Source organism: Aethalodelphis obliquidens, unplaced genomic scaffold, assembly GCF_003676395.1.
Source record: "Aethalodelphis obliquidens isolate GAN/ISIS:26980383/991018 unplaced genomic scaffold, ASM367639v1 scaffold23, whole genome shotgun sequence".
NCBI classification, from domain to species: domain Eukaryota; kingdom Metazoa; phylum Chordata; class Mammalia; order Artiodactyla; family Delphinidae; genus Aethalodelphis; species Aethalodelphis obliquidens.
In genome coordinates this window covers 8478284-8493063 of record NW_020837967.1, presented here as the reverse complement: position 1 = coordinate 8493063, position 14780 = coordinate 8478284, and the positions used below count along the sequence as shown (strand labels likewise).

General features: G+C 40.5%; 1 protein-coding gene across 2 annotated transcripts in view; it reads left to right on the top strand.

The window, feature by feature from the left end:
- Window positions 1-14780, top strand: part of APBB1IP (amyloid beta precursor protein binding family B member 1 interacting protein) — a 103463-nt gene that overhangs the window by 75827 nt on the left and 12856 nt on the right. Inside the window, exons 10-13 of one of the 2 annotated variants that reach the window (XM_027121673.1) lie at window positions 2529-2672; window positions 6461-6571; window positions 13876-13974; window positions 14558-14717. In XM_027121673.1, coding sequence (XP_026977474.1) covers window positions 2529-2672; window positions 6461-6571; window positions 13876-13974; window positions 14558-14717 — 514 coding nt within the window. The remainder of the gene's footprint in view (window positions 1-2528; window positions 2673-6460; window positions 6572-13875; window positions 13975-14557; window positions 14718-14780) is intronic. The other variant, XM_027121674.1, reaches the window with a different exon arrangement.

Genomic DNA, 14780 nt, shown 5'->3' with positions numbered 1-14780 from the left:
ACCTCAAAGCAACATTAATGGCAAAGAATTGAGGAGCTAAACAGTTAACTCAGAAAGAACACGTCAGAGAAACCCATCTGATCGACATGTTATTTCACAGGCAGAAACTGAATTACAGGGACTTCACTGGTGGCACAGTGGTTAAGAATCCACCTGCCACTGCAGGGGACACGGGTTCAAGCCCTGGTCCGGGAAGATCCCACATGCTGCAGAGCAACGAAGCCCGTGCACCACAACTACTGAACCTGCGCTCTAGAGCCCACGAGCCACAACTGCTGAGCCCGCAAGCCACAACTACTGAGCCCGTGTGCCACAACTACTGAAGCCCGTGTGCCACAACTACTGAAGCCCGCACACCTAGAGCCTGTGCTCCGCAACAAGAGAAGCCACCACAATGAGAAGCCCGCACATCGCAACAGAGAGTAGCCCCCCTTGCCGCAACTAGAGAAACCCCGTGCACAGCAATGAAGACCCAATGCAACCAAACATAAATAAATAAATTAATTAATTAATTTTTTAAAAAGCTGAATTACAAAGAGCTACAATGTATGCTACTAGAACAACTCGTCATCTGGAGGAAACTACTGACAATTTTGAAAAGCAGAAAACAAAGAATATAAAGACTATATTTTCAGAATTTATCACTATCGAAATGTTATTTCACGGCAAAGCTTTAGACGTCTCCACTACTACCTACCAAAATACACAAAAGATTGGTGAAGAAGATTTAGAGTTTTCTGAAATTCTCTGTATCCACCAAATTGTTCATCCCATTTAGATATCATAAGAGCAAATTCAAAGTCACGTCTTCAGAGATCAGTGTCAGCTAAGTGTGCATCTGGAACACGACAGGTATCTACCTGTCGACTAAGAAAGGATCAACAAGCAGAAGATGATGATGAAGAGGATGAAGACTTAGATGTTACAAACGAAGAAAATGAAATTTCTTAAGTAAACTTTGCACTTCCATTTTCATCTTAAAGGACTCGGAATCCAGAATTACTAAAACTGTAAAACATTATACTGGCTTGATACGTTAAACCTCAAAATGAAATCCTACTGGAAATGGAGGAATTATTAAAGGAAATTTATGCTGACCAAAAAAAAAAAAGAGAGAGAGAGAGAGAGAGATTATTGACAAGGCAACTAATACCAGCTAAACTGGGGGAAACTGGGAAAGATATGAACAAAGATGTCACCCAGATCCACTACACATACATTTACTTGAAAGGATGCAAAATTAAGTTTATTCTGCTTTTATGAGACTGAATGAAAGGAGGTTGAGAGTTATAAAAAAGCAAAGCCAAAAATAAGTTTGAGTGTTTGAACTGAAAGATAGAATAATATGTAATTTTCTTGTACTGCTTTTAAAAGAAATTTATTAAGGATTATATAATTCTATGCATGTTTTGATTTTTAAACATCTGCACCTAGAAAATGTACTTTGTCACTATCCTTTTCTGATACTACAGTATTAATAATTGTCTTCTTTCTTCTTTGATAAGAAACTATCCCCCAAAAAGGAAATCTTGCCATTTTTGACAACATGGATGGAACTTGAGTGCTAAGTGAAATAAGTCAGACAGAGAAAGACAAATAGCTGTATGTCTCATCTATGTGTGGAATCAAAAAACAAAAAACCTGAAATCATAGATACACAGAAGAGATTTGTGGTTGCCAGAGGCGGGGGTAGGGATGCATGAAATGGCTAAAGAGGGTCAAGAGGTACAAACTTCCAGTTATAAAATAAATAAGTCCTGGGGATGTAATGTACGGCATGGTGACTGTAGGTAACAATACTGTATTGTATATTTGAAAGTTGCTAAAAGAGTAGATCTTAAAAGTTCTCATCATAAGAAAAAAAGGATGTGTAACTGCGTGAGGTGATAGATGTTAACTACACTTAAGATGGTGATCATTTTGCAATATATACATACATCAGATCATTAGGTTGTATACTGAAAACTAATACATATTCTATATCAATTGTATCTCAATGTAAAAGAAAAGAAAATTATGCCAAAAATAAAATATTAATATACAAAATATTTTATGTATAAAATTGTATATTTTAATTTTTCCATTTACTAGCAGTGAAACAGTAATTTTTTTCACTTACAGGTACAGGAATAAGTTTTCTATTTATCAACTTACAGTAACAGAAATAGACTTTATGTAATGCTTTCTTTTATAATATACCAAGATTGTACTCACAACCTTCCTTATGAAGTTGGGGCTATCGTTACTCTGATTTTGCAAGTAAAGGCACCGAGGTTGAGTCACTTGCTCAGGGTCACAGAGCTAAGTGGTCAAGAAGCCTGGAAGTCTAACTCAGGAGCTGAGACTCAACCACCATGTTCTTCCTGTCTTTTGGCAAATGGTATGCAGTGTCAATATATGCATTCAATCAAAGCTGTAGACAAAACGATTTTTAGCTTGAAGGCTAGTTGGCCACAGTTTGTTTAAATGTGAACAAAATATGTGTTTTATCTTTCATGGGTTTTATATCGTTGGAATCTCAATTTCAGGAGAGTTTTTGTGGAACATCCATCATTGTGCCAGAACTAGAGGGAGCTCTTTATTTGAAAGAAGATGGGAAGAAATCCTGGAAAAGGCGCTATTTTCTTTTACGAGCTTCTGGAATTTATTATGTTCCCAAAGGAAAGACTAAGGTCAGAAAAAAAAGATATGCTTTTGCAAAAAGGCATTTCATGAAAGTGGAAGTAAAGAAATCCTCAGGTGGTAATTTAAATACATTCTACTTTGCTGTGAGATTCATGTTACTACAGTGTTTATACAGATACATATCCTATTAGGATAGAATTACAGAAATCCTGAATCTTTCCACTGCTCTCTCTTGAAGGTGAAGAGTTTTATCTACTTTAAAGTCAGGTTTCAGAAATTATGACTGAAGCACTTTTTTAGAAATTAATTTGTTTCTTCACATATCGATCTTGGAGGACTTTTTTCCCCCCTTTTTACTCTATTGTTCTGTAGTCATTACAGTAAAACTTCTTTTATCTGGAATCATAGTGGTGTTAGAAGTCTTGATAGAGTTTAATTCAGATTTTAGCTTTTATAACTTGAATATTTAAATTGTTCTCTGAATTATATTATATGCATTTCCCTGCCTAATTTAGCAGAGTATCTTAGATATCATTTCACTTCTACTTGGTAATTTAGGATTATTGCCTCAAATCTACAAGCACATAGTAAATTTGTCTTCTTTGAAATGTAATTTTAACTCTCATTCTAACTCTTAGCTTTTTCTAAGACCTTTCTTAGAGGATGGCCATTTCCATCCTTTGCTCACCTTTGCAAAGTTGTAGTCTGTCTCTCTTTCTATATCTGGAGTAAGCCAAAGCGTCTTGCCTTCACTGCCAAATCCAGGGCACCCCCCAACGGCATATTTTCAAATTGCAAGCTGCTTCTAATAAGGCTTGACCCACATCCCTTGCAGGTGAAGTCATAGTGACTATCCAGGGCTATTCCCACTAGTTAGAAGACTGTCATCTCTGTGCAATGCAGGAGAGCATTATGGGAAATTCTTGGTCCAGAGCAGCTACCACTCCTATTTCGTTTCAGTCTTAGAATTCATACTTTTCCCATCTGTGCTATCTTCATTCCAGTCCCAAGCGTGGGGGGCATAACAGTTGACCCACAAATTATTTGTTTTATTTTAGAGATGTTATGTCTTTGGCATTTACATATAAGTGAGACATACAAGCCTATCAAAAACAACACACTTAGGGACGAAAATTAGAAGCATTCACATTGGAGTTGGACAGGCATCCTTTCTGTCTCTGCTGCCATTAACACTAATGGAGGAACTAGCCAGGAAGTCAAGAAAAAGAATAACAAGTATAATTGCTGGAAAAGAAGAGGCAAAACTCTCTTTATTCACAGTCAACATGATTGTCTACCAGACAATATAAGACACTCAACTGAAAAACTTAAGAGTTTGGTCCCAATGGACCAAATAAACTTACCAAATAAGAAATTGTTTTCCTTTATATAAACAACATGCAAATTAAATATGCTGCAAAAGATTCCATGCATTGCAAGAACAAAAAAATACAAAATACCTGACAATAAACTTAACAAGAAAGGTTCAAGATCTTGTATGGCGTAAAATAGAAAATTTAATAAAGGAAATGAGTTCGAACTGAATAAACAGAAATGTACAGTGTTGCTAGATGAAAAGATATTAATTCTCCCCCCAATTTTTCTATATATTCAATTCCAATAAAAAAATTTCAATAGGATTCTTTTTACTTGAAGTTCAAAAACTGATTCTAAAATTCATCAGAAAGAGATGCGGTTCCAAAACAGACACACACAAAAATTTTAAAGAACATTATGGAAGAACCCCTCCTCCCAAATGTCAAAACATTAGACAAAAACAGTACAGGAAGAGAAAACAGATCAACAGAGAACCATCTAATATAAGAGAAATTCAAGTGAGCATTTTATAGCAGTGGGGAGAGAATGTGATACTCAACAAATAGCATTAAAATAATTGTATATCCATTAAAAAATATAGCTTCCTACCTCATACCATGTTCCAAATTAAATCTTACGTTGATTAAATGTATTTGGACAAAATTACAAAATATTAGGAGAAAATATATGGTCAATATTCTCATAATTTGGCAGTGGGGAAGCCTTCTTAAACAAGACTAAAAACTCAAAATTTTAACAAAGAAAATTGGCAGATTTGACTATATATAAAGTTGTGTTTAACTCCTTATGGCCAGAGATACCAAACAAGAAGTTAAAGACTAGCTCTAGAGTCAGAGAGTACATTTGCAGCGTGTATAACCTGGTATGAATATCCATAAAAAGACTTCAACAACTCATTAAGAAAAAGATAAACATACTCATAGAAAAACAGCAATGCTTACTAAGTGAGAATTCACAGAAACAGAAATATCAGTAGCCAGTGAATAATTAAAAAGTTGCTCTATCTTATTAGTAATCGGGAAAATGTAAATAAGTGAAATTTCTCCTCCCGTGAGATTGATAACACTAACAATATTGATGATACGCAAATTTCATCAGGAGTGGGTAAGAAAAATGGGCACTCTTATGTACGGAAGTTTGTAATGTAAGCTAGTACAGCCAACTTGGGGGACAGTTTAGCAAAATTTTTGCAAATATAATAGGGAATGCCCCTTCCAAGGACAGCTCCATGTTTGGCAACCTACCCCACAGAAACATTTGCTCATATGCACAATATATTTTGTAATAGCAAAATATCGAGGTAACCACTAGTCATCTATAGTAGGATGGTGGAAGTAACCTCTAGTCATCTATAGTAGGATGGTGGAATAAATAGCTACATCTATACAGTGTAATGTTATGCAGCTATACAAAGAATGTGATATATCCTTTCATATGTCCTAACATAGAAAGACCCCAAGATATATTGTTAAGAAAAAGAACAAAGTCATGGAAAAATATTGAGAGTAAAATCTCATTTATATTTAAATAATTGTATATATGTATGTGGGTATGTCTACACATACATAGGTATATAAATGTATCCCCAAAAACATTTGGAAGAATGTCTTCTCTGGAGAAGAGAATGAAATTAGAAAAAAAAAGAGTGATGAAGGAAAATTTTTGTTTTACTATATATAGAATAACTTATTTTTAAAATTATGATGAATATGTTTTATTTTTCTAATAAAAAAACTAAAACTTTGAAAATCAGAAGAAAATATCTTACAAGAAAAAAGTATACTACCATATATAAAGGAATAATTGTGCATTGAGATGTAGCAATTCTACCCTTTATTTTTTTATTCATTAACTCAGTAAAGAATTATAGAACGTGAGGGGGAAAAAGTAACAGAACAAGTTTGTAATTGAAGTGTAACCAAATATGTAGATTAGAGGTTGATGTCTTCTCAATGCATATTATATATGGAGGAGAGGGTTCTGTTTCCACAGCAACACCACCAGCCCTAAAGAGAAGGCATGAAAGGAATCTTTTCTCCTCAGGAAGAAGTGTATGAAGTGTGTGCGAATTTTCTGAGCATCAAATTTACCTCTCATTGTTCATCCTGAGGGGGACTTTTTTCTAAATGCTCAGTCATGAAATCCATCAATGACTTAGAATGGCAAAAGACAAAATGAAATATTTGACGAGGTGCTCGGTCACCTTGTCTGAACCCCATCAGTCATCTCTGGGAGTCCACGCGTAGGTGCTAGAACAGCAGTATAATCTTTTGCTCCACTTTTGGCCTGTGGCATGCTGTTTTGCCTGGATGTGCTCTTTCCTTCTTAAAATGTAGGCTTGGCTTTTAGAAAGCTATACGTGGTAGATGCTTATATAAATTACCTGAAATTCTGTATTTTCCTACTAAAATGTAATGCCTCGTTGTGCCATGAAGAACGACCTTAGAAAAATATTACTTGTCAGCGAGGTTGAGGTTATTTTTTCCTTCTCTTTCAGACATCTCGAGATCTGGCATGTTTTATACAGTTTGAAAATGTCAACATTTACTATGGGATTCAGTGTAAAATGAAATACAAAGCACCCACTGACTACTGCTTTGTTTTAAAGGTAGGTTTAAGAAGTCCTTACTTTAGATCTGTAAGCAATTTAAGGTAATGTTTCCTTTTAAGAAGAAAAATGTTAAATATTATACAGTTAACTACAAGTATAACATAATAAGCTTTTTATTGTAAACCAAAATAGGAAAGGGGGAAACATTTCTACCAACTCAGATCATTTCTCCAAAGCCTGTTGAGTCTCAAACTTTCAAGTCAATCTGTCTGGATTTCTTCCTCACTTTATGAAAAAGAGAACTCTATATTTTGAACAAATTTTAGTTACGATTTTATTGACAAGACAATCAGTCTTTTAGTTCTTTATTTATCAGACTCTTATTCCATTGTAAGACATCTTTAGAAATTAGGAAGTTGACAAGATTTTCTAGAAAAATATAGAAAATACAAAAAATAGGAAAATATATCTTTTTCTAAAAATAGCATTACTGGGTCTTGAAACTTTTTAAGGTGCATATTATCAAAAGGCAATATGTATTATCAGGTGTCTGGTAAGGTTGACATTAGCACCATATTTTGGAAGGTTGGGCAAAAGTAACTTTTTTTTTTTTTTGCGGTACGCGGGCCTCTCACCGCTGGGGCCCCTCCCGCCACAGGCTCCGGACGCGCAGGCCCGGAGCACAGGCTCCGGACGCACAGGCCCAGCGGCCACGGCTCGCGGGACCCTCCCGGACCGGGGCACGAACCCGCGTCCCCTGCATGGGCAGACGGACCCCCAACCACTGCGCCACCAGGGAAGCCCCAAAAGTAACTTTTATCTGCCAGCTGTAACGACTGACCCCTAGAAATGAACTCAGGGAATTTATGCAGCTGTTCTGGCCACGCCATTTTCTCCGACCTCACAGATTCCTTTCCCTTCACAGCCTCACACCAGAGAGCAGGGGTTAGCACATTCCACTTGGCCCCGGTGCAGGGCTGTGTACAGAGTTTTTTTTCCCTACAAATATACTTCATTTTTTATTATTTTTTAATTGAAGTATAGTTGCTGTGCAATGGTATATAAATTACAGGTGTACAGTATAGCGATTCACAATTTTTAAAGGTTATGCTCCATTTATAGTTATTATAAAATATTGGCTATATTCCCTGTGTTATACAGTATATCTTTGTAGCTTATTTTATACCTAATGGTTTTTACCTCTTAATCCCCAACCCCAATATTGCCCCTCCCTGAAATCCCCCAGAATTTCTCCTTTCTGAATCGGGGTTCCTCTGTTTCCTTCTGGGTTAGAAGTCTATGGAACAGGTGTTAACGAGACCAGGTTCCTGGTGAGGCACCTTTGTACGTCCGTCACCCATCCACCCCCAGGAAGACCCCATTACCATGTTTCTGGAAACGTCCAAAGCTGGACTCTGTGTGTGCATCTGTGCTCCTGGCAAAGCTGTCACCTCTACCGAGGAAGTGGGCCAGTCTATACTATAGTTTTACATCATTTTCACAAATTAAGGACAGTGCTTACATTTACATTGGTAGCAAACGTATTCTTTATCAAGAACCCTGTCACTGGAGATGATCATGAACCCACTCCATCATTTCAGAGGCGCCCACACTCGTGTGCCACTGTCACACGCCTGTTACTCCAGGAGTTGGGTATCGCCTTGACCCAACCATTCTCAAAACCCTGATGGGGCACAGACAGCCTGGGCATCCCCTTCTACTGCTCCCATTTGTCTTTTAAAAATGCAGCAGTTTGGGGCTTCCCTGGTGGCGCAGTGGTTGAGAGTCCGCCTACTGATGCAGGGGACATGGGTTCATGCCCCAGTCGGGGAAGATCCCACATGCCGCGGAGCGGCTGGGCCCGTGAGCCATGGCCGCTGAGCCTGTGCGTCCGGAGCCTGTGCTCCGCAACGGGAGAGGCCACAGGAGTGAGAGGCCCATGCAGAGCAAAAAATAAATAAATAAATAAAATGCAGCAGTTTGAAGGCAATGCCATTTCTTTTCTTTTTTAATTAAACTTTATTTTGAGAATTGTATATCCATATGCAATTGTAAGAAATACTACAGAGAGGTCCCATGTGCCATTTACCCAGTTTCTTCCAATGGTAACATCTGGCAAAACCGTGGTACCATGTCATAACCAGGATATTAACATTGGTCCAGTCAAGATTCAGAGCATTCCCATCACCACAAGGTACCCTCCTTTATAACTACACCCACTTTGCTCCTATTCCCATCCCCATCTTACCCCCTGGCCACCACTAAGCTATTCTTCATTTCTATCCCTTTGTCAGAAAATGACATTTCTTAATGAACAAAAAGCACACGAGAAATGTTTCATGTGTAATGCAATGATTTAAGCACTTTCCATATATTAACTCACTTAATCCCTTTATCAGCCTTACGAGGTGAGAGCCACAATTCTCCCTAGTTTGTAGATGTGGAACCTGGGCACAGAGACTCCCGATCAGGAAGTTGCTGAGCCAGGATGAGAAGCCGGGTGGTGGCCCAGAGGCCATTCTCTCGGACACTGTTTGCTAGGACACAGAATCTCTTCTCTGCCTCCCCCCAGCCCAAGCCGCCCTTGAACTTTGTCTTCATTGTGTTTCTGTCTGCCCCCATGGCCCTTGTTTGCAATCCTGAGACCCTGAGAAATTACCAAAATGGAGGCCCTCCTTTGCACATGGGCGTGCACTGCACCTCTGCAGCACTGCCCACATCTCTTAGGTAGGGAGAAGGTTTTAGAGAGAGGTTCTGAAATGCTGGTCAATAAACTGGCTGAATCAGAGTCAGGGGAGGCTGGTTAGAAATACAGTTTCCAGGGCCGGGACCCACTGAATCAAACCATTTAAGGATGGGGCCCAGGAATCTTAGTTTTTCCTCAGCGCAGTCAAGTTTTGCACTCAGAGGATCAGAATGTGTTCTAACTCTAAGCGTCAACAGTCAGGGCTTACCAGCTGGCGACGAAATCCACTTCAGAGCGGACAAATAGAATGAACGTTGTCAGAAGGGGGCAAGGGCCCAAACCCATGGCCAGGGTCCAGAGGCTGGAGGAGGGATTTCCAGCAAGAGAAAGAAGAGCTGTCAGACCCAGAGGTTCCCAGGCTGAGGATTTAGACCCAGTGAGCAGGGTGGGAATGCGGTTTCTGGTGCTGACTCACAAGCTTGGAACTAGGTCCCAGAATCACGGGCTGAACTGTCTGATCTGGGACACAGGTCACCCTGGGCTGCACTGAGCGTGGCAATGCTGAGACCGAGGGCAGGGCCTCCCAGATGGGAGAGAGGGCTCGGAGGTGAAAGAAAAGCAGGCCTGATGATCCAAGAACAAACATGAATCAGGACAAACAACCCAAGGGGAACACACATTTCCCTTTCCTCAGAATGATCAGTTCTGTTCTCAAGCCAGTTTCCTTACGGGCAATCACCCTGCTTAATTTGCTCTTGGGCATGCTTCTCAGTTCCTTCCCGAAATATTAGGAATTTCTATTCATTTGCTGAGTAAAAGTGTCTGTCATCGTTTGGAGAACCTAATTTGTTTATGAACATTTTGGTCATTTATGTGCCTTTCTGTCCACCGTGGGGAAAAAAATTCTTGACATGCAAATATTTCATGAGGGTGAGCAGATTTAAAGAATTCAAAGAATGTGCACATACATTGCAAAAGGAGTTGGAGATTATGGCGAAGCATGTTAAGAGATCATGTGATTCCACAGACATGCAAGGGCTGAGAAGTTCAGCCCGGGAGTTTCTTACTCAGGATAAACTCACGGACTATCACAGTCCGTGGTGGGGCGCTGTCGGGAAGATGGGAATTTGAGTCCTGGCCTTGTCACCTGGCGCATTGTCGGGACTCTCTAAGCTTCATTGCCCTCTGCTACAAAGTGGAAATAAGAACACTTCCTGGGGACTTCCCTGGTGGTCCAGTGGTTAAGACTCCTTACTTCCACTGCATGGAGCACGGGTTCGATCTCCCTGGTCGGGGAACTAAGATCCCACGTGCCACATGGCACGGCCAAAAAGATAAATAAACAATTTTTTTTTAAGAAAGAACACTTCCCGTGCAGATTAAACAATATATGCCCATAAGACCATCAGTGCAATGTCGAGAGACACAGCCAGCAAGCAAGAGCTGGAAGGCATTCTTACTGCACTCTAGAACCAATTAAATATTTCTGTTGACCAGTGGTTGTCAAACTTCAGAGTGCATGGGACTCACCAGAAGAGCTGTTAAAACACAGGTGGCTGGGCCCCCAGAGTTTCTGATTCTGTGGGTCTGGGATCAGGCCCTGGAATTTGCACTTCCACCAAGTTCCCAGGTGATGTTGATGGCCCAGGGGCCACACTCTGAGAAGGCAGTAGAGACATCACCTGTCCTTTAAGAGGTTGAGCAGTATGGTCAGTAATACAGCAATAACTTTGTATGGTGACAGATGGTTACTAGACATACCCTGGTGATCATTTCATAATGTAGGCAAGTGTCACATCGCTAGGTAGTACACCTGAAACGAACGTAATATTGTACAGCAACTACATTTCAATTTTTAAAAATTAATAAGTAAATTAAGAAGTTTTTTAAGAGGCTGACCATACTCACAAAAAAAGATACCAGAGGCTGTCCATACTCCCAAGAAAGGACTTGGTACCCCAGAATCATTTCTGCCCTTGTGCTTGCTCTTTGATGCACACTCCCCTTTCCTGTGAAGTTGCTCCTTTGTGAATTTGTTCTCACTGCATTCTGAGGTGAGGTATGATGGGGCAGTGGAAGTGACCATCCTCCAGGAGGAATTATGTCTATATTGAGCTCCGTTGAGAGGTGGTGAGGGGTCATGGGAAGAGTTCTGGACTTCTGCTCCATCACTCACCTATTCCCTACCCTTACTCTGCTACATTTTCTTCACAGTCTGAAATTACATTACTTAATGTTTTGTATTTTTATTGGCTTTCTCCCCTAGTAGAATATAAATGCCTAATCAAGTATGAGCTCACCTTAACCTGATTACATCTGCAACAATCCTGTTTTCAAATAAGGTCACATTCACACAGATACCTAAACAGAGGGTTAGGACTTCAACATGTCTTTGGAGGGGACACAATGAAACCCATAATACCCACCTACTTTTCCAAGCTAGAAATAGAGAAAGCATCCTTGAAGTCCCTCCTCTCCCCTCTGTTGTCCAGTCCCTCAAGTTCTGGTTTCTATGAGAGACGGCTTGCATGCAGCCCTCTCTGTCTGTCTTCCTCCTCACTCCACGGCCCCAGCCACCACTGCTGCCTGGATGCCCTGCTGTTCCAAAGGTCTGATGGCCCCACTGCCTAGAGGACAACGTCCAGATGCTATTTTGACACGAGGCCCTTGACTCCGCTTCCTCTCCAGCTTCTTTTCTGCCTCTTCTTTCCATGGCTCCCAGGTCCTGGCCACGCAGAATTTCTACACGTTCCTCAAATGTATTATAACATTCTGTCACTTTGTCCAAAGAGCCTTTCTCTGGTTTCCAACTTTTACTACGAACTTTACCATGTCATAGAGTGATCATACATTTGTTTACATATGTCTCCCCCAGGGACATCCCAGCTGCCACTTCCTAAGTACAGTGTGAGCCTTTCTTTCTCATCTCTGTCTACCTAGGGATTGGTATATTTCTGAGCACCCCAGAGGTATCTATTGAATGCACAGGCCCTTGGTTCTTGTTATGCTTCTGCCACTCCCTTTGACCTTGGATAAATGGCTTAACTTCTCTGGTCTCCCACTGGTAAGTTTAGAGGATCTGTAAGATCCCTTTGAACAACCATCTGCAGTTGCCCTGACCTTTGTGTGCTGCCTGGCACATCCTGCAGGAGCTTCTCTTTCTGTGGTCAGGAGCAACCAATGGTGGAAGAGTCTAACCAGTGGCACGGAGCCAGCATTTTTCCTTAAACGTCTTTGCAAATATTTTTTCAGCGAAAAGCTCAAGGGAGTAAACCCCTTGGCAAGGTCCTAAGACACGACAGAAGAATGAGCACAGGAACTTCCTGTATGATGTCCTGGGAGCCTAGAAGGTTCCTGCCTTCACGAGGGAGCCAGAAAGGAGCCCACTAGGCAGCTCATCTTAGAATCATAAAACCTGAGGATCACGAGAGACCTTCAGGGTCATCTGATGCTTAATTCTTCTGTATACAGTCTTAGTACACATGTGACATAAGGAAGTTGGTGAGACGCACCCCACTAATGTTGGAGAAAATGAACCAAAGTCTATACTTTGATCTCCTGATCATAGGAGGAGCCATAGTTAGAACTCAAGGTCAAGATTTCTTGCCTCTCTTTTGTGCTCAACAGCCATTATGCTTAAGGGAATGACTATATTTTAGTCTATTTAGATGAAGTATATACTTAAGAAATTGTTGATTGTGCTGTTTAAGTGGATCCCTCTACCTAGACAGTTGCTTTCATTGCCAGCACAATACAGTTTAAGTCTGCTCCTGGGAACCTGGCTTTCCCATGACATGACATGCACCAAAAAACAAACCAAAGAAATTTTAATATATCAAGCCAAAGGTAACAAGATCAACTTTTAAAATTCCTCCAGAAACAAAACAGAACAAAACAACAGCTGCTTTCTAAGAACTATAGGCATCAAATTGCTGGAGAGACCCATGTTTTGCCCCTCTTACAAGACAGTCAGAACAGGAATGCCACTGGAAGTTAGGGAGCTGTTTCTGGTGCTGAAAGACAAGGATGTTCTGTGTGACCAAGGACCCGTGACTCTCCTTCCCCTTCGTGCCTGCCCATCACTGTTCTCTTTGATCAGGAGCTCCTGGAAGGCCTGGATGACCCCTAGTGCAGCACCTAGCTCGTTGCCACTTAAGATTAGACAGAAATATTCCTTCTCTGCGCCATCCATCTGGAGGCCAAAATGGCCCATTTGGGTAAGAGATGACAGAAGACGGGGTGAAACCCTGAATCCCTGGTAGCAGAAGTAACCCTAGGACTGATGGGGAGTCACAAAAGCATTAATCCCTTGACATAAGAATTACATCAGGTAAGTTCCTTTATCTGATAAATGGAGAAATGATTTGGACTTCTTGTAGGGCTAGAAACGTGATAAATGTGAAGGCTTTCAAGCATTCAAAAAGCAGGAATGAAAATGATTATTGATAATATAGTAAAAAATGCTTGTGATAAATCATGTCACTGCTTTCTGAAATTCTTTCCAAATTTAGCTTCTGTAAAAAAAATATACTCCTGTTCCTAATTCTAAAATTGCTTCCGGTAATTTTGGCCACCTTCTCAGGAAATCTCATACACTGTGAGAATTTTTAAATGTTTTTGAAAGGTGCTAATAAGTGAAGAGCTTATAAACGGTCTTTGAAATGGCTTTTTCTAGCATCCCCAAATTCAGAAGGAGTCCCAGTATATCAAGTATCTCTGCTGTGATGACGCAAGAATGCTAAATCAGTGGGTTACGGGAATCAGGATCGCCAAGGTGAGAGAGCGTTCGGACTCACCCTGTCTTTGCTAACCAGCCTCCTGACCTGGGTCCAGTCTTTGTGCTACTGAGAAACAGCTGATCCATTCTTACTGAGTCAGTGCCATTAAGGGGTCAATGCCATAGATATTACCTTATTTGCCCATTGGTTTTTTTAAGTAAATGAGAGTGGTTGATACATGGACCTCTCCCATGACCTGGGAGTCAGGGATTTACTTTCACGTGAGACATCTCAGCTATTGATGTATGGAGAGCTTTGCAAGTGTCGTGTGTAATTCAGAAACACGAGATACAATCTGCAGTAGAATTACATAAAGATATATGTCATCACAGTGCGTGGCTAAAGCTCTCCTCTAATGGGGAGGTGAAGGTATTACCTGACTCTGCTAATCTGGAAAATTATTTAACATACGAAAACATGATTTGTGGATTTTTTTCATTGAAATACGTCGACTAAAAAAAATCTCAGGAAAGGAATAAAAAGAGTAGTGATGAAGTCCTTTTTTCCCTGAATTTGCAGTTTGCAGTTGAGTGCAGAATTTGGGATTACTCTCTTGCTTCTTTTGTGTTCTCTCCCTAGTATGGAAAGACGCTCTATGATAGCTATCAGCGTGCCATGGCCAGGGCAGGGCTTGCCTCTCGGTGGACCAACCTGGGCACTGTCAACGCAGCCCCACCAGCCCCGTCTTCTACAGGTACCTTGCAGAGGGGAGAGTCTGACACCTGTTCAAAGCTCAGAGGTCGTGTTCAAACTTATCTAATGTATTTCATAGAAACAGAACTTTGTAGACACTGTACAGAAT